General features: G+C 48.3%; 2 protein-coding genes across 4 annotated transcripts in view; both read right to left on the bottom strand.

Annotated features, from left to right (window-relative positions):
* Positions 1-14,654, bottom strand: part of LOC148774762 (uncharacterized) — a 49,072-nt gene extending 34,418 nt beyond the window's left edge. For all 3 annotated transcript variants that reach the window (XM_088829185.1, XM_088829184.1, XM_088829186.1), the window contains exon 1: positions 12,301-14,654. In XM_088829185.1, the coding sequence (XP_088685311.1) occupies positions 12,301-12,963 (663 nt within the window). In that variant the 5' untranslated portion in view covers positions 12,964-14,654. The remainder of the gene's footprint in view (positions 1-12,300) is intronic.
* The window catches only part of MAPT (microtubule associated protein tau), a 123,708-nt gene extending 108,192 nt beyond the window's left edge, over positions 1-15,516 (bottom strand). The window contains exon 1 of the mRNA XM_055408122.2: positions 15,355-15,516. The gene's annotated coding sequence lies outside the window, so the exon portion shown is untranslated. The remainder of the gene's footprint in view (positions 1-15,354) is intronic.
* Positions 15,517-19,659: the final 4,143 nt, after the last annotated feature.

Raw genomic sequence — 19,659 nt, 5'->3', positions numbered from 1 at the left:
TGTACCTACCGTCTGGTTGGTGCTAAAGGAGAGAGTGAGCAGCAGCCGCTATAACCTGCCAGGCTCAGCCCGAGAGAGAGACTTCAGATCAGGTGCTGGACTGTGGCTCTCAGGAGGCGCTCTCACCCCTATCCCTGCAGCACTTGTTTTCTGAAAAGCTCAGAGGAGTTCTCCAAGATGGTTCTATTTTAGTTCTGTGATTACCCAGCGAGAAGAAAGGCCACATTATTGTCCATTCTCAGAAGGAAGATTGAATAATCCCCATTTTACAAATGGGAAAATGAAGGTTCAGGAACTTTTTTCCTTTTTGCCAAAAACTTGTGTCTTGTGGGATATTAATTGCCTGACTCTTAGTTCCCTGACCAGGGATTGAACCCAGACCCTTGGCAGTGAGTTCCCTGACCAGAGATTGAACCCAGACCCTTGGCAGTGAAATTATGCCAAATCCTAATCATTGGACCGCAAGGGAATTTATTTATTTTTTGGCTGTGCTAGGTCTTCGTTGCTGAACCAGGGCTAGTTGTGGCTAGCAGGAGCTAGTCTCTTGTTGTGGAGCATGGGCTGTAGGTTGCACAGGCTTGAGTAGTTTCAGCACATGGGCCTAGTTGCTCTGAGGCAAGTGGGGTCGATCTTTCCAGACCAGGGATCAAACCTGTGTCTCCTGCATTGGGAGGTAGATTCCTATCTGCTGCACCACTGGGGAAGTCTTCCCAGGGACTTGACCCTCCAGGGAATCTTAATTATGGCCACAACTGGTAGATAAACAGGAAGGTTGCAGTTACACTCAGGGCTGGGTAAGCCCAAGCAGTGGGTGATAACAGACCACCCCCTCCCCACCCCGCCCCACGACCAAAATAAAGGATGCCTAACTTTTGGAATTCAGTCTCACTGGTAGATAAGGAGATGTTTTAAAAAGATTTTTGCTTGGCCCAGATTGTCAACTTATAACATGAATTTTGCCAGTTAAAAAAAAATTTCCCATGCATCTCTCATGAGACATCAAGCCATTGGTTCATAATTATTTATAGCACTTTAGTGACATTGAAAGGGATTTATTTCAATGTATTCCATCTGCATTAATACTCTGCAGGGAACAGAGTGCTGCCAGCACTCCTGGCTGCTAAGAAGGGAGGACCTTCGGAGCTACAGCAGGAAGAAATGAGCCCAGGGGAGAGACCCTCAGGGGGCACATCATCCCCACAAGATTAACCCTGGGGAAAAGATTAAATAGGTTTAGAGAAGGTTCAGGTGAGTCTGTGAATGATCAGTCCATTATTTAAGGGGATTTGGGGATGTTTTGAGAAATCCTTTGTTTCTGAGCCGTCTCATGGAGATAACAGAGGCAGAAGCTGAACTGCTGTGCCTGGGCTGGGGCCAGCATAGAATTCCTGTTTTTAGCAAATAGACAAGGCAGAAAATGAACAGCAGAAGGGCAGGTGACTCTTTCAAACAGCTATTCCTGCGATTCTTGGCAAGTGGAACCTTTGAAAGGGACAGGTTTCATATGAAGCAAACCATGAAGATTATCTTGCCCCAGGGTAGCAGGTTATGTACAACTATTTCAGTTTTATAGACAACTTTTGCTTGACTTATCAACATGTGCATGCATGTATGTGTGTTAACTTGCTTCAGTTGTGTCCGACTCTTATGTTGATTTAAATTCTGACACATTACTAACACCAGCACTGAAAGTTGTACCAGTTTTCAGCAAACCTAATATAAAACACCCAGACATAAATAAGGTAGTGAATATTCACATTTAAATATAAAACCAAAGAGATTCTGTAAACTGTAACCTTTCCTTGGGCGCTTAAGCCTATATTATTTATTTGGTTCCTTTAATTTTCACAAGTTCCAATTTGTCAATGTTTTCTTTTGCTTATTGTGCTTTTGGTATCATATTTAAGAAGTCATTGACGAATGTAATATTGTGAAGCTTTTATCCTCTGTTTTCTTCTTAGAGTTTTATAGTTTTGTTTTATCAGCCACACTGCAAGGCATGAAAAAACTTTCCCAATCAGGGATCAAGCCTATGCCCTCTGCATCAGAAGCACAGAGTCTTAACCGTTGGACCACCATGGAAGTCCTCAAGCCTTTAGATTACTAATTATCCAATAAACCTCCTTTTGAGATCATGAGAGAAGGAATGAGGTAAGACTATAGTTTGGTATCACTGTCCAATCAAGAACAATTGGAAATAAGAATCTCTGAAATGCTCTGTAAATCAATGACAGAACTGGATTTGATCCAAGACAACTCTGTTGACACATAATTTAGAATTCTGGTTCTAATTCAGGGGGAAGGGCTGTCGTTTATCCTGGGGGAGGGGCACAGTTCCATGATTCCATGAATTGGTCCTTTCTGCCACTCCCTTCTTGGCATTATTATATTGGCTGTGTATCACATCACAGGCAGCTGTAGACTCAGGGGTCTTCTGATATCTTTTGTGTCCTGAGGAGGAGGACACAAGGATGAAAGTGCCTCCTGAGGCTTTTTGTAGCAGGCTTAGGCCTCAAGACAACATCACCCACCCTTCCAGGGAAAGCAGAAAACTAGGCCATAGGCTGGAAAGAAAACCTGCAGCTGGGACGAGAGATTATTCATGTCCTTCTTCTCTTTGATTCTTGATTTAGCAGTGGAGCAGACAGGACCAAAGGGAGACCCATGAATGAAACATCATTATCAGTGTCTTCAGATTTAATTCAAATGTGCTGATTTAAAAATGCTTTTTAAAATTGCCGGACCTTGATCTAAAACTCCCTCACTAAGGAGAGTTAACATGGTAAAGAAAATTTAAATTTATGTTGAGTTTTATGGGGAGAATTTTGCAACATCCCCTTAAGTAGGGATGCTATGTGAATGAATTCCAAGTGCCACGCTAGTCCTGGAAGACAGGCAGGAGATTCAGGGAAGACACAGAAATCTCCACAGTAGGCCCTCTCCTGCCAGATACCATGTAAGAAGCAGAAATGAAGGAGGGTAAATATTCAAGGCTGAGTCTCCAGGGCTTGATGCCCACAACCAGGGCCTCACCCTACCACAGTCAACCTTCTAGGTCCATCATATCTGTCACAATGGTCACACCACTTAAGTATGGTGCAAGCTGATTACATTCAATGTTAAATGAAAGATGAATTCTGAAAATCATTCATTGGCTTTAAGAAAACCAAGTTGAATACTTTGGAGAGATTTCATAAAGGTGAGTAATTTTTAAGCTGTCAAACAAGATGTCAAAGAATGTGGGAAAATATAGTAAAACTCTAGCGAGACTCTACATTCAGATTACACACAGCGTAACCCCTTGTTCCTATAGCTGGAAGTCCTAGGCAATGCATTACAGGTGCTGCTTAGGCCAAAAAGACAAGGAACTCCAGCTAGCTGACCCAAACACCAAGAGGCCTGGACCCTACAGCAAAAGATGGGGAGGGGGGAATGAACAACTATCTGGTTAAGTTAAATGTCTGAAAACTATATGTATCATTTTTTTATGATTTTATGATTTAATGACTTTTGAAAAAAATGTATTATGACTTTCATGGATAAAGTGTTAGTTGCTCAGTGTATCTGACTCTTGGCAACCCCATGGACTGGGCTCCTCTGTCCATGGAATTCTCCAGGCAAGAATACTGGAGTAGGTAGCCATTCCCTTCTCCAGGGGATCTTCCCGTACCAGCAATTGAACCCAGGTCTCCTCCATTGCAGGCAGATTCTTTACCATCTGAGCTACGATAAGAGGGCTTCTTCTATTTATTTGGCCACACTGAAAAGCTTGTGGGATCTAAGTTCCCTGATCAGGGATTGAACATGGTCCCTTAGAAGTGAAAGCATGGAGTCCTAACCACTGGACAGATTTATTAATTCAGATAGAACTCTGGTTATTGGATGCTTGGCATTCCCTGGATTCAAAATATGTCGAGTTTGCTTTATTTAACATTTTTTTCTACTTGACTCTCAGCTGCCACCATGAATCAGCCTGCTCCCGAGTTTACCAAGTTCAGTACTGCTTCATTATTTCATTTGTAATATCTCTCCTGAACTGCCTTCCATCAGTTCTGTTGCTTTCTCAGTCTCATCTGTGCTCACTTTTTATGCAATGAGTGAACAGTAAAATATTGGAGTGAAGTGAAAGTCGCTCAGTCATGTCCCACTCTTTGCGACCCCATGGACTATATAGTCCATGGCATTCTCCAGGCCAGAATACTGGAGTGGGTAGCCTTTCCCTTCTCCAGGGGGATCTTCCCAACCCAGGGATCAAACCCAGGTCTCCGGCATTGCAGGTGGATTCCTTACCAGCTGAGCCACAAGGGAAGCCCAAGAATACTTGAGTGGGTAACCTATCCCTTCTCCAGCAGATCTTCCTGACCCAGGAACTGAACTGGGGTCACCGTTGGTAAAGTGGATTCTTTACCGTTGGTAAAGTGGATTCTTTACCAACTGAGCTATCAGGGAAGCCAGCAAACTGCTAAGCCAGCTCACCAGTAGTCCCAGGTTGGTGGGAAAGAGTGCAGTTCAGCTCAGGCTGGTGTGGACAGTACACAGCCTATTCCTGGTATGCAATGGATTTCAGGAAGGAAGAGGGCAGGAGCAGGGACAACAGATCCTAAGTCACTCTGCTTGCCTATGGCAAGAGTTCTGTGTGTACACCGACACCCGGGTGTGTGCGATTTTCCAGGGGGGCTTCACTTCCATTCAAATGACACCACTTGCCTGGTTCCAGATGGGACAGCCTACTTCTATCTTGATCCCCACTCAGTGTAACAATATATCTGTTTCAACTGATTCTATCATCAGGGTCAGTAGGAGCCTTTGCACATTCATTCAATCACAAGTCTACTCAGCGGCTGCTGGCCATGGAGCCATTTAATGAGCAATTGTTATGTGCCGAGCCCTGGGCTAAGCACTACATCACTCCACTTAAACCCCACAGCAACCGGCAAGATAGGTACTATTGTACCCCAAGTTACAAAGAAGGAAAAAACCTCTCTAAGAGGCTAAACAACCCAGCTTAGGGCTTGCAGTGAGTAGGGAAGGGGGATTTGCACCCAGGAGTTCTGATTGGAGCCCCCATCCTCAACTATTAGGGCAAACCTGCGGCTTCTACATGCAAGACACTGCCCTGAGCTGGGGAGCCTGACCAGGGAAAACCAGCACCTGCCCTCCAGGCACTCACAAACCTTCCATGAAGAGCTGAGGCTCAGGATGCATTTCTTGGGGGTTAAGTCTTAGTCTTGCTGATCGGGGCAGGTGCAGAGCCCACTGAAATCTCAACCAAGCAAAGACGATTTCAGATAATCCACCTGGAGGATTATCAAGCTGGCATTTTGTGGAAGCTGATTCCTACCCCTATACTGTGCTTATGCTCAGTCACTCAGCGGTGTCTGACTCTTTTGCGACCCCAGGGACTGTAGCCAGCCAGGCTCCTCTGTCCATGGAACTTCCCAGGCAAGAATGCTAGAGTGGGTTGCCATTTCCTACTCCAGGAGATCTTTCTGATCCAGCGATCGAACCGGTGTCTCCTGTGTCTCCGGCATTGGCAGACAGATTCTTTACCACTGCACCATGAAATGTTTCCTAATCAAAGAACCCTCAAAGCTCAAAAACCACCCCGAGCTGGCTTCAAACTGTCTTCCTCGCACTCAGGTGGGGGCCATCTATGCAGAGAAGGAACCTGGCAAGAGCATGGCATATGAGACAGGAAAAGAAGTCTTGGACAGCAATGCCTTTGGCAAGGGAACAGAAGACAGTCTGGAGTGTGTGGTATGTGTCCAATCACCCACACAGGAGGCTGTGCGAAGCAGCAGGATCGTAGCTGGGTGGAGCAGCAGTGAGTCCTGTGGATGGAGGATTCCAGGTCGCGCCTCTACGCCACAGTGTGACAGAATATTTACTGCAGAGCCTGGGCCCTGGTAGTGAGAGAAGCCCCCAGGCCCACCTTTGCTGAGGGGGCCTGAGATTCTTGCCTGAAGTCCTTCCTATGCCCACCGCACTCCTCTCACACCCACAGGCTCAGAGCTGGGTCTCAGCGGCAGCTGCTAAAGCTTCAACCTCTCCAAGGTGCAGAACCTAAGATGGGGATCAGATGTCCCTAAAACTTCAGTAACTTGACTTTGACCATAGCTGAGTCTATGTCACAATCCCCTAATCTTGATTTCTAGCCTTCTTTGAGCCAAAAAGGCCTGGCTGCTCCTTTGTATAACCGAGATGTCCCAATATCCTGGATTTCGGGGGAAGAGGTTTAAGATCCTCAGGGTATTTTCCCTGTTTTATAAACAGAGGCACAGAGGTTGAGTGAAACCCTTGTTTTCATTTGTCAAAGCCGAAAGTCCAAGCTTTAGGCTGTGCTCCAATTAGAGACTCTTACAAAAGTTCATGTGTGAGTCAGTGGTTTTGGAATTAGAATATTCCACTGGGTCAATGTTATAGATTGTGCTTGGGTTCCTGCTAACCCACAATCGCCTATTAAGCCCACGTGCAGCTGAACAGGGAAGGAGTCTACTGTCAGGCACTCAGCTCCACTACTCACTGGCGGTGTGACCTTTAGTGAGTTACTAAACTTCTCTGGACTCCAGTTTCCCCATATAAAATACTGAGCTAATGGAACCTGCCTATATAAAGGGGTTGTTGTAGGGATTAAATGAGGTAATCTCCGGGGAACACCTGGGCTTCCCAGGCGGCTCAAGTGGTGAAGAATCCACCTGCCAGTGCAGAGACCTGGGTTTGTTCCCTGGGGCGGGAAGATCCCCTGGATGAGGAAATAGCAACCCACTCCAGTATTCCTGTCAGAATAAGTCCATGGACAGAGGAGCCTGGTGGGCTATAGTCCATGGGGTGGCAAAGAGCCGGACATGACTGAGCACATACCCTAGGGAGCACTTAGAACAGGGACTCCAAGAAGATACTCTAAGAACATAAACGTGAAAGTCGCTCAGTCGTGTCCAACTCTTTGCAACCCCATGGATTATATAGTCCATGGAATTTCCTAGGCCAGAATACTGGAGTAGATAGCCTTTCCCTTCTCCAGGGGATCTTCCCAACCCAGGGATCGAACCCAGGTCTCCCACACTGCAGGCAGATTCTTTACCAGCTAAGCCACAAGGGAAGCCCAAGAATACTGGAGTGGGTAGCCTATCCCTTCTCCAGTAGATCTTCCCGACCCAGGAATTGAACCAGGGTCTCCTGCATTGCAGGTGGATTCTTTACCAACTGAGCTATGAGGAAAGCCCCATAAGATGCCACTAAGATGATGCTGCCAGGGTAACAGTGTTTCTGTAGCAGGGCTTCTCAACCCTGGCTCTAGGACTTTTGCGGTCAGGTCTCTGAGGCACTCTGGGCCTTGTTCAGCAGCATCCCTTGCCTCTACCCACTAGATGCCAGTAGCATCCACCACCCAGTTGTGGAAATAGAAAAGTGTCTCTAGACATCCCAGTGGCCCCAGGGGTTGAGAACCACTGCTTTACAGGAAGGCCGCTGACAGCCCGGCTGAATGTTGGATTCCTCTTTCTGCTGCCGCCCACTGGTGAGGCCGGGGTGTTCTCTTCCCCTCACTTGCTGAAATGCCCCTCCCATGCCAGCTCCAAGTCTAGTGGAAGCGCCTCGGCTGGCAAGTTAGGAATGGTTGGTCGGGGGGATTTTCTGGGGGTGTGGTGGGGCTGGCGGTCCTCTAAGTGGAATGATGAAAAACGGGACGAAGGAGGAGCAGAGGCAAAAGGGCTTTTCCCTCTCTGACCCTCTGACCTGCATGAGGTGGTGGGGCAGGGTCTTCCTTACCCCAGGGGGAGTGTGGTCCCTCCCCTGTCTGCTCATCTGCAAATGAAGGTAAAGTGAGTGGTCGGGGCCAGGCCGGGGAGCACAGGCAGCAGGAAGGGGGCAGAGGGGAAAAGGACGGGAGGGGAGGAGGGGCTCAGGCAGCATTCTGTGTGTCATTTTGACAGAGCAGCAGGGGACAAACTGGATTGGATTTCCCTCCCAAATTTCATTTTTTAAAAAACACTCATTTATTTGGGTACACCGGGTCTTAGTTGCCATGTGTGGGATTTTTCAGTTGTGGCATGTGGGATCTAGATCCTGACCAGGAATTGAACCCCTGCATTGGGAACTCCATGTCTTAGCCACTGGACCACGGGGGAAGTCCCCCCAAAAGTTCTTTTTTAAAATTTACTTATGTTTAGTTGAAGGATAATCGCTTTGTAGTATTGTGTTGGCCCCCAAGACTTCTTGATGTCATGACCTCGAATAAGGCCCTCCTCTCAGTCTGCTTTCTTTTCACCAACTTTTTTGACCTGCATTTCCCTATTTTATCCATTTATTTGTTAAATGAGCGTGGCCCAAAGACCTGCTGTACGTCTAGCACTGTATTAACCTCCTGAGGGTGTTTTTGTTTGTTTTGAGTGATTCTTTTTCAAGGTGAGCCTAAGGAAGGGACTAATTAACTAAATGGAAGGCACAATCTAATTGAAAATCAGCATATGTTCATGTACAGAGCTGTGGAGCCACCCAAATCATATACATAAATGCTGAGGGAAGGTGGAATAAAACAGTTTCTTAAACTTCTCAACAAATGGGCTTCATGAACTGATGTTAAAAGGGCAGAAGGAAAGTTCAGCTTAAACAAAGGGCACCCCAATTCTGTAATATCTCCAGGCTGCCACAGCTCTCAAAGAGCATGTGGGTCAAAGGGCATGTTCAAAAGAAGAGGCTCTTTTCCCAACTGGAATAAATCTGACCCTTCTTCAATCAAACTGACTGTAAGTTTTGTTTCTTGTGATTTGTGGGAATAATCCATTCCTTTTGTTCCTGTCAGGGGATCTGTGCCAGATACTAGAAACCACTCAAAAGCCACACCCTTCCGAGATGTGCAGAGGAGGTCAGACGGTCATGACTGTCTTTCATTCCCCAAACCAGCAAAGCTGACAAGTGCCTCTCTCAAACTGTCCAAAGTTGAACCCCAAGAATCAAGCCAGGTTATTGCAGTACACATAACCTGTTATAGAAGCAAATGTTGGTCAAGAAATTGATTGGCTTCAAGAGTCACTCTGGAGTGATTGCTGGGAGGAGGTGTGCTATTTACTTAGGGAAAGGTTTGGAGATGGAGGAATGGAAAGGCAATTCTTAACGGGCAAACATAGCAGCATCATAAAACACAAAACGATACTTTAATTAATTACGGTAGGAAAGACATTTCTCTTTTTGTTGTCGGACAGGTAGTTGGAGAGACAAGGATCAGATAAAACCCGAAGCTGTCCTGCTGAGCCTGAAGGCGAGTGGCCCGGAGGGGCAGGCCAGCAGTCGCTGTCCCAGGTCCCCTCAACCATCCCAACGCATACCAGCCAGAGACCCGCCCAGGGTCCCGAGTGCCTGATGCCAAGCAGGTCTTCCGGACTTAAAACAGCCCCCACCTGCTGGAGATTCGGGACAGGAGTCGAGGGCCCTCGAATTGGTGCTGGGAAACCCTGATGCGGCGGCTGGCTCACCGCTTCAGCGTCGGAGCGTGGGCGCAAACGGGGCATCCCTGGAGATCCCAGGTAGGCAAGCGTGCCCAGAGTCAGGGATGGAGTTTCTGGATCAGCGTAGGAAGGACCATCTCTTGGCCCCCGGATTCCGCTATTCACAACTCCTCCTGGCCTTGCAGACCCCAGAGCCCCATCAAATCGCCAAAACACCGCAAAATAGAGTAAAATCGCAGACGCCTGTACTGCACTTTGTTTCTAGTCCTGGACTAAAGGCACTCGCCTCTGCCGGCTCTTTTTCCCCAACCGACGGGAGATGACCTCTCTGCCTCCGGTCCGTCCCGGGCAGCGGTGGCCGCGGGCTCCCCGTTCCCAGGGCCGCTCCAAGCCTCTCGCTCTGTCTGGTATCAGAATCTCTCGTCTAGCTCTATTGGCAGGGATGATGCTCGAATTGATCCTTGAACCTTTCCAAACCAGCTTCGATCCTGAAGCCCCCGGAAGGTTCGGCCTGGCGCCAGCTGGCTCTCGATCCCCAACCGACTCATTCCCCGCCTATTCAGATAAATCTGCGCGGCTCGAGAAGACGATTTGGCCCCTAAAATGCTCATCCTCAGAACTGCGCCCTCGCACCAGTTTCCAGCGATAGAATTAACCAGAAAGTCGGCCAGGATCCGGCAATGGAAGGAAGGCGAGGCTCGGATATGTTCGCCAGGGCCCGTACTCGCCTCTCTATCCCCTCCCCCCCGCCCCAACGCCTCCTCCCCCATCTTCACCTGCCGGTTTCCAGGCGGCGGCGAACTCGGACTCTTAAGCGAAAATCCCGCACAGCTCTAAAATAAAATTCGACTATAATAATAAAAACACCAGAGATGTCTATCTGGGTGGCTGCAGCCACCGGACTCCAATAAGTAGAGCCATGGGCTCAGGGTTTGGGGGGTAGGTCTCCCTGCAAAATCCCCCAGGAGCCGGGCCCGGGTGGCTGGCCCTGCCTATCCCAGGTTCTCAATCTCTGTTCCGAAGGGGCGGGGCAACGCCCCAAGGTCCATTCCCCCTGCTCTTGTGGTCTCCTTGACAACCTCCCCCCTGCCCCCACCTCCAGTCCTCCTAATAAAATGGGTGTGGCCTGCAGCACCCGAGGAAACCTCCTGCCCCCTCCTCACAATCTCCCTCCTGGCGAAGCAACAGGGCGTGAAGCGAAGAGGGGCCCCGCCTTCGAGCTCCCACCGGGGGTCGCCGGTGCTCCTCGGGGTGCAGCCTGGTGGGGCGTGGCCCCCGGACGCTCCAGGTGTGGGGAGGGGCATCGTTTCTCTGAGGCGACCGGCGAGGCGCGCAGGGACCTCAGATCCCACCCCTTCGGCCCCTAGGAGACTTTCTGGCGCGCCCCCCGATTCTGGGAGGAGGTTGCGCGGGGTCACGCCCGGTCCATGCGTGCCCCCCCGGGAGGACTAGAGTTCCTCGACCCCGGCAAGCTCCGAGATCTAACAAAGGGCTCGGAAATGAGAGGCAAAAAGCGGGGGGAGGAGCGGGAGCTCTGGTTAAACACCTTCATAGAATAAAAGCCAAAAATCAGGGCTGGCAACACAGATCACGTAAGCCCTACAAACAAAGCAGTCAAGCCCCCGAGGAAGATCTCGGGTGAACGCCCCCGGTACCCAGGCAGCAAAATGCCAAGATTTCAGCGCTAATTGCTCCCCCTCCCCTTAATGACAGTCTCCGCCCTGTCCTCCAAAGCTCAGCCATCCGGCTTGGCATGGCACTGTAAAGACGTGACACACCGCAAAAAGATGGCACCTCGCGATCGGAGGGGAAAAAAGCAGGGGTGGAAGTGGGAGGAGGCACAGCCTACCCTCCCCCTCCTCGCCCACCCGGATCCACACCCACTGCCGCAGTGAGGGGCGAGCCCTGCGCGCCAGCCCCGCGCCTCCGGCAGGGAGCGCACACGCCGGACGCCCCGCGCAGAGCGCAGAGAAAGGGGCCCGCCCCGAAATGCACCTGCCGCCCCTGAGCGGTCTGTGCGGGGCTGCGGCTGTGAGCACCCTCGAGCCGGGATCTGCAGCTGCGAAGTCCTTCCATATCCCAAGTCCAGATGACCCCTGCCTTGTTGAGACTCCACACTGGGATCCGCGCACTACGTTCTCTCGGGCACTGCGCTGCTCGCGTCTCGGTGCCAGGCGCGCGCAGGGGGAAGGGCAACTAAAGTGACAGCGCCAAGACCCCTCCCCATCTCCCCTACTTCACTCCCAGCCCCCAAATGTCCCCTGCGGGTTTCTGAAGGAGGAAAACGAGAAGAGGGTGGGCCACCGCCTTAAACCAAGGGCAGCGAAAGCCCGGCTGGAATCAGGGCCTGGGATGGGTAGGGAGGGGCAGACAGGGAGTCATCTTTTCTAGAAACCGATCAATACCTTGTCTGCAAACCGAGGCAGAGAAATTGGATTACAGGTTAGGTTTCGGAGGTCGTCATTGGACCCCTCTCCACCCACCCCCCACAGAGTCACACGCCCATTGCGGCAAACGACGGTGTTCGAACGTGCACAGCAGCCCCCTCCCCCAGATCACCGCCATCCGCGCCCCACCCTGTGGGCACAACCTCTGCCGGGTCCGTGTGAAGCGGGTCGTGTAGACAGACCCCCCCCCACACACAGGATATACACACACACACGCGTGCATCCCTTGCATGTGTCCCTTTCCAAGTCACCCCAAGCCCAGCTCTGGAGCGCAGAGGGCGCAAGGAGGGGCCGCCGCCGTTGCCCCCGACCAATGCCCACCTCATGAAACCCATCCCTGAGGCGAGGGGCGGCGGTATGCAGGTGCAGCCGGGCGGACGGGGAGGCAGATTTCGGAGCCTCGCACTTACCTGATAGTCGACAGAGGGCGAGGGCAGTAGAGGGAGGCAGAGGAGAAAGTGGCTGTGGCGGCGGCGGCAGAAGGTGGGCGGCGGCGGCGGCGGTGCTGCTGCTGGTGCCTGAGCTGGTGGGTGGCGGAGATTGCGAGCGCGCGCACGGGCGGAGAGGGCGCGCTCCAGGGGCCGGCGGGCGGCGCAGGCGCGAGCCGCGGGAGCGCGAGCCTCCCCAGGAGAGGGGCGGGCCGTGAGGCCTCGGTGGGCGTATTCTCCTCCCGCCACCAGTGGGCGCGCGCGAGCGCCCCAAGGTTCGGCCCTTCCCCGCCTCCCTGCTCTCTCCTCTCGGCGCTTCCCGTCCCGGGTCTCCCCTCCTCCCACGACTTGGGCCGCGGCGCTGACCGCAACGCGCACGCGCGTCTCTTGGCGCACGCGCACTCTGGGTCTCCTGTCGCGGTTGGAGCCTTTGTCTTGTCTGAGGGGTACCCCCTTGGGAGGGTGGATTGGTTGCTCTTTAGGTCGAGAAGGGGCTGGGTGCTCCGCCCCCAGGTCCGCTGCCCCCCTTTCCCCCCTGACGTCTTGGAGTGATGTCCTATATCGGGAAGGTTCTGGCGGCTTTCCATATGGCCATCCCTCCATTCCGTTCACCCCAGACCTCAAAACCTCCCCGGGCTTGCCCATGCTTGCCCCTCTTATCGCTGGCACCCTGACCCTCCTCTGAATTTCCCGAGATGATCCTGCTTGTTGCAGATCAGTTTCCTTGGATCTGCTTTCTTTCGACCTGCTTTCTTTTCACCTTTTTGTTTGTTATTGATCAAGGTGAATTCTTGGCAAATCTACTTCAATTTGCTAAGACTTACAACTGAGTTAAGGCTAACTTAAAACTAGTTGAGCCTAACTCAGTTGTAATAAGGTAGCGCAAGGTTTTGAAGGGTTTTGGGTTTTTTGTTTTAACAAGGATCATTCACATCTATTATCTTCGCCCTAAGAATAAAATCTTAAATTAGATGAAGTTTCACTTAAGGCGTTACAGAACACTTTCACATATATTTTTATCTTGTTTGTCAAACACTGTTACACTGTATAGAGTTTGAGATCTGGATTTCTAAGTGCCTGCTGGAGATTCTCACCTGGATAACACTGCTTCAGATTGAAAGTGACCAGAGGCTTTCATCCTCTCAGTCAGCCAATCTCTAGGCTTTGTCCTTAGCTGGTCTCCCCAGCATCTAATTTAAGCCCTGACAGTCAGTGGGAGGCTTTAAATGCATGAGGGCTTGGGGACCGCTGTCTTGTACTAAAAGGACAGGAATTTGTCTTAAAGCTTTTATTTGCATAGCTCACAGTTTTTCAAAGCAATGTTGTATGTTATGTGCTAAGTCACTTCAGTCGTGTCCGACTTTTTGTGACCCTATGGACTGTAGCCCACCAGACTCCTCTGTCCATGGGATTTTCCAGGCAAGAATTGTGGAGTGGGTTGCCATGCCCTCCTCCAGGGGATCTTCCCAACCCAGGGATTGAACCCATGTCTCTTACGTCTCCTGCACTGGCAGGTGAGTTCTTTACCACTGGTGCCACCTGGGAAGCTCTTGTATGTTATCAGTTTAGTTCAGTTCAGTTGCTCAGTTGTGTCTGACTCTCTGCGACCCCATGAATCACAGCACGCCAGGCCTCCCTGTCTATTACCAACTCCCGGAGTTCACTCAAACTCATGTCCACAGAGTCGGTGATGCCATCCAGCCATCTCATTCTCTGTCGTCCCCTTCTCCTCCCGCCCCCAACCTTTCCCAGCATCAGAGTCTTTTCCAGTGAGTCAACTCGTCGCATGAGGTGGCCAAAGTATTGGAGTTTCAGCTTTAGCATCAGTCCTTCCAATGAACACCCAGGATTGATCTCCAGAATGGACTGGTTGGATCTCCTTGCAGTCCAAGGGACTCTCAAGAGTCTTCTCCAGCACCACAGTTCAAAAGTATCAATTCTTTGGCGATCAGCTTTCTTCACAGTCCAACTCTCACATCCATACATGACCACGGGAAAAACCATAGCCTTGACTAGATGGACCTTTGTTGGCAAAGTAATGTCTTGTATGTTATAGATTAATACAAAAAGAAAGTAACTAAAGATTACTTATTCACAGAGGGTTAATTAATATATACTGGGAGCACTGAGTGGATGGTGTAGATGGGAGCCAATCTTTTAAGTTCTGAGTCTCTAGAATTGACCCTTTGGTTGTTCCAACTGCCACCTTTACCCTAACCATTTTCGTGGTTCTGAATATGCAGTGACTTTACTGGTCTCCCTTCTCTATTTCTATGTCAGCCCACCCTGCCTAAAGGCTTCTAACTGCTCCATAAGTGAAATTAAACTCCTTCTCCTTAAACTCCTCCTGTGCATCCCCTTCCCCAGCCCCTACTCCACCCCCCAGCACATCATCTGAGCCTCTGTCCTCTCTTTTTCTCTCTCATCTACTCTATGGCCAACTGAGCTTGCCTGACTGAACTCTTACTCTCCTCTGGGGTTCTCCTTTGCCTGCAAAGTCCTTACTCTTTCTCCATCCACCAATAGCCTACCTAACTTTCAAACCCTCGTTCAAATTTTACCAAAGCCTCCCCTAATCATTCCAACTGGAAGGGATATTTCCAACCTGGCAGATTATTTGGACAACCAGAAGGGCATTTGTTCTGCCTAATTGTGTGCTCAGCAAGGTTTTTGTTTGTTTGTTTGTGACTGTCATGCATCTTACAGTATTTAACCTGGGTCCCTGGCAGTGAAAGCACTGAATCCTAACCACTAGACCACCAGGGAATTTCCTAGGCAAGATGCTTTGATGAGATACCTACATCCTCTCTCAAAGCCACCGTAGGGGAATATCTATGATATCTATAAACTACATTAGAAAATTAGTTATTAACATTACAGACAAATGCTCCACCATACAAAAGGAACCACATCCAAACTCTGCTAAATGTCAGTTCCCTGTTGCATTTGAAATGTGAGTTGATCTACAGGCAGATTTATAAACACCACAATTATATAAAGGGAGGCCAATCCATGCCTTAATTTCTCTAGACTTACGTTCCAGTACTTATTGCTTAGGCCCATGTTTTCCTTTCTGTCTTCATATTTCCTGAATGCTTCTTATCCACCTCTCCTTCCCTCTATTATCCTGCTGAGAACATTGCCCCTTGTTTAGGTTTTCTGGATTCCAACAAGAAGCAGGACAAACTGCAGATGAGGGTTTTAGTTATATGTGACTCAGCAGAGTAGATCTGTTGTCAAAAAAGTGAGGATGATCCCGGGCCCCAGAAATAGGGACAAGGCATAACAGATCCATGAGGTCAGCCTCTCCTTATATTTGGCTTTGCTCAGTCATACTGGATCTCCCCACCTCCCGGAGTGTCAGGTGATTTGGGGAGTTCTCAGAGGGGTGCCCCAAATATAGAACTTGAAACCAAGTTGAGCATTAGCTTTCACTTAAACTGTGCCATTACTGGCAAAATCCCACTCTATGGGAGATGTAGTCAGAATTCTGCAAGTAAGAAGTAATGTACCACATGATGACCGTAGTTAACACTATTGCCTGGTGTGTTTGCAAATTGCTAGGAGAGTAAAAGTTCTCACTGCAAGGAAAAAGATGCTTTTGGTAACTAAACTTATTGTTGTAATCATTCCTCTCTCTCTCTATATATATATGTATGTATGTATGTATACATATTCTAAAATTTTTTTATTTTGGCTGCCCTGGGTCTTCATTGTGGTACATGGCTTCTCTTGTTGCAGCTCTCAGGCTTAGCTGCCCCACAGCATGTGGGATCTTAATTCCCCAACCAGGAATCAAACCTGGCATATCCCCTGCATTGGAAAGCAGATTCTTAACCACTGGCCCCACCAGTGAAGTACCCCTGCTGTACACTTTAAATGTATGCTGTGCAGTCTGTCAATTATATCTTAATAAAACCGGAAAAAAGAAGAATTCTAAGTTACCAAAATATTGAGATCTGAGTCACATCTCACTGGCTCCAGGCTGGAGCTTGTACTTGACTTTATTGTTTACAAGCTGTTCTCAGTTCAGAGTGAATATCATCTTCACTTCTTTTTCTAACTAATACCAAGTTCTAAGTACTATTATTAGTGTCCTAATTTTTTTTTTAATCAGAGAAGGATTGCAACAAACACTTATATGCCTCCTTTCTGTGGGAATTCAGTGACAACCAGGATTAAAAGGTGCTCTCAGTATAGTGATTTGCAGGTGACTTATTAATTGATATTGATCTTATACATTGAGGGCTAACCAATCTGGAAAGGATACATACTGTGTGATCCCCACTCTATGACATTCTAGAAAAGACAAACCTATAGAGATAGTAAAAGATCAATAGTTGTCAGGGATTGAGGGGGAAGAATGGGGCAAAGATGATTTTTAGGGCAGTAAAATTATTCTGTATGATGTTTTAGTGGTAAATTCGGGTCATCATACATTTGTCAAAATTCGCAGAACATACAACACCAAGAGTAAACTCTAATATAAGACTTCCCTGGTGGTACAATGGATAAGAATCCACTTGCAATACAGGGGGCATAGGTTTGATCCTTGGTCCAGGAAGATCCCACATGCCGGAGCACCATGGCTCCTAAGCCCATGTGCCTAGAGCCTGTGCTGCAGAACAAGAGAAGCCACCAATGAAAAACCCTCAGACCACAAGGAAGAGTAGCCACCGCTCATCGTAACTAGAGAAAGTCCACGCGCAGCAACAAACACCCAGTGCAACCAAAAGTAATAAATAAATAATTTTTTTAAAAGCTCCAATGTAAACTGTGGACTTTGGGTGATAATGATGTATCAATATAGGTCTCATGGATTGTAACAGAGTTACCACTCTGATGCCTGATGTTGATGGTGGGTGAGGCTGTGTGTGGGAGGGGGCAGGAAGCTTGTGGAAACTGTATTTTCTATTCCGTTTTATTTGAACCTAAAACTACTCTAAAAATAAAATCCACCTTTTAAAATTAAATTCAAACAAAATTGGAAAAATGCAAAAAAACAAAAACCTTTGGTGTTAGGTACCACCCAGGCAGTTTATGGCATGCATTATTTAAAAATAAAATTCTAGGACTTCACGGGTGGTACAGTCAATAAGAATCCATCTGCCAATGCAGGGGACAGGGGTTCGACCCCTGGTCTGGGAAGATCCCACATGCCGTGGAACAGCTAACCTGTGCGCCACAACTACTGAAGCCCATGTACCCTAGAGCCCCTGCACCACAACTAGAGAAAGCCCACGTGCGGGAGTGAAGACTCAGTGCCACCAAAAATAAATAAATAAATGTTAAAAGAGTACAGTATTACAATTAAAATATATGAAATATCATTAAAAATAAAATTCTAAGCATTGTAATTTTTGATCAAGGGAAGTCCCCATGAAGTCAATGGGACAGCCACAAGATGAGACTTTGAGCGAACTGTGTTCTGGAACTTCTTTTGCAGGGAGATCCAACCAGTCCATTCTAAAGGAGATCGATCCTGGGTGTTCATTGGAAGGACTGATGCTAAAGCTGAAACTCCAATACTTTGGCCACCTCATGCGATGAGTTGACTCACTGGAAAAGAGTCTGATGCTGGGAAGGATTGGGGGTGGGAGGAGACGGGGACGACAGAGAATGAGATGGCTGGATGGCATCACCGACTCGATGGACATGAGTTTGAGTGAACTCCAGGAGTTGGTGATGGACAGGGAGGACTGGCATGCTGTGATTCATGGGGTCGCAGAGAGTCGGACAGGACTGAGTGACTGAACTGAACTGAACTGAAGAGACGACCTATACTTTTAAATATTAAATGAAACTTCTTGTCGCATGTCTAGCATTTCAAGTAAATCCTTGCCCCAGTGGTTCTCTGGGATTTAGCAGCTTAAGGAACTTATTTATCACTGGTTCTGGAAAATTCTGAAGCACTGGCTGCCTAGGCTGTTCTTGTAACACATTGTTGGGCAAAGCCTGCTGCATTTCTGTCAGCAAATGGCAATTCAAGACACCATGATTTTTTGATGCTCCTCCATAGACCAATACAGACAGTGTAGTTGCTGACAGCTGACAGAACAGAGGGCTCTCTGGGGCTCTGACGTACTCTGCTTTGCTCCAGTCGGAAACGAGTCTGCTAGTTCAGTAGTTTGGCTTCCCTGGCAACAGGGAATAAGCTCTAAGTCACCCTCTGGCTGGCTTTCCTTCTAGAATGACTCAGGATGTTCTGTTTTAAACACTGCTTCAGTGTAATGTAGCTTTCTACGAGTTCCCAGATGTTTAGTCTTTTTTTAAAAAATTGAAATCCAGTTGATGGACATTATTAGTTTCAGGTGCAGTACATAGTGATTTGACTTTGCTTATGTGTGAAATGATCACCGTATGTCTAATAACCATCTGTCCCCATACAAAGTCATTATGATACTATTGACCATATTCCTTATGCTGTATGGCACATCCTCATGGCTTATTTACTTTACAGCTGGAGGTTTGTACCTCTGTATCCCCTTCACCTATTTTGCCAACGTCACGCCCCTCCACTGTGACAACCACCCATTTTTTTCCTCCCTATCTGAGTCTGTTTCTGTTTTATGTTTGTTTTTGAGAGTTCACATACAAGTGAGATCATACAGTATTTTTCTTTTTCTGACTTATTTCATTCAGCAGAATGCCCTCCAGATTCATCCATATTGTCACATATGACTAGATTCTCTTTTATTTTTTATGGATGAGTAAAGCTGATCGCTGAAGAATTGATGCTTTTGAACTGTGGTGTTGGAGAAGACTCTTGAGAGTCCCTTGGACTGCAAGGAGATCCAACCAGTCCATTCTAAAGGAGATCAGTCCTGGGTATTCATTGGAAGGACTGATGCTAAAGCTGAAGCTCCAATACTTTGGCCACCTCATGTGACGAGTTGACTCACTGGAAAAGACTCTGATGCTGGGAGGGATTGGGGGTAGGAGGAGAAGGGGACGACAGAGAATGAGATAGCTGGATGGGATTGAGTCGGTGAGTTTGAGTGAACTCTGGGAGTTGGTGATGGACAGGGAGGTCTGGAGTGCTGTGATTCATGGGGTCGCAAAGAGTCGGACAGGACTGAGCAACTGAACTGAACTGAATGTCCCATTTTACATACATGTATGTGTATATATAAGTATACACACACAGCATATCTTCTTTATCCATTCATCTATCAGTGGACACTTAGGTTGCTTCCATAGGAGTCCCAGATCTTTAGTCTTAAATCTATCGGTAGCTCCAAATTCACGTATGCCTTTCTCTTGCATTCTAGGAGAAATAAAAATATTCTTTCACTCCCCTTGGGGTTGTTTTCCTGTTACTTCTCAAACTTTATTTATTTT

This window comes from Moschus berezovskii, chromosome 20, assembly GCF_049115385.1.
Source record: "Moschus berezovskii isolate FMDL1 chromosome 20, NW_MosBer_1.0, whole genome shotgun sequence".
NCBI classification, from domain to species: Eukaryota; Metazoa; Chordata; class Mammalia; order Artiodactyla; family Moschidae; genus Moschus; species Moschus berezovskii.
This window is presented reverse-complemented; position numbering and strand designations above follow the sequence as displayed.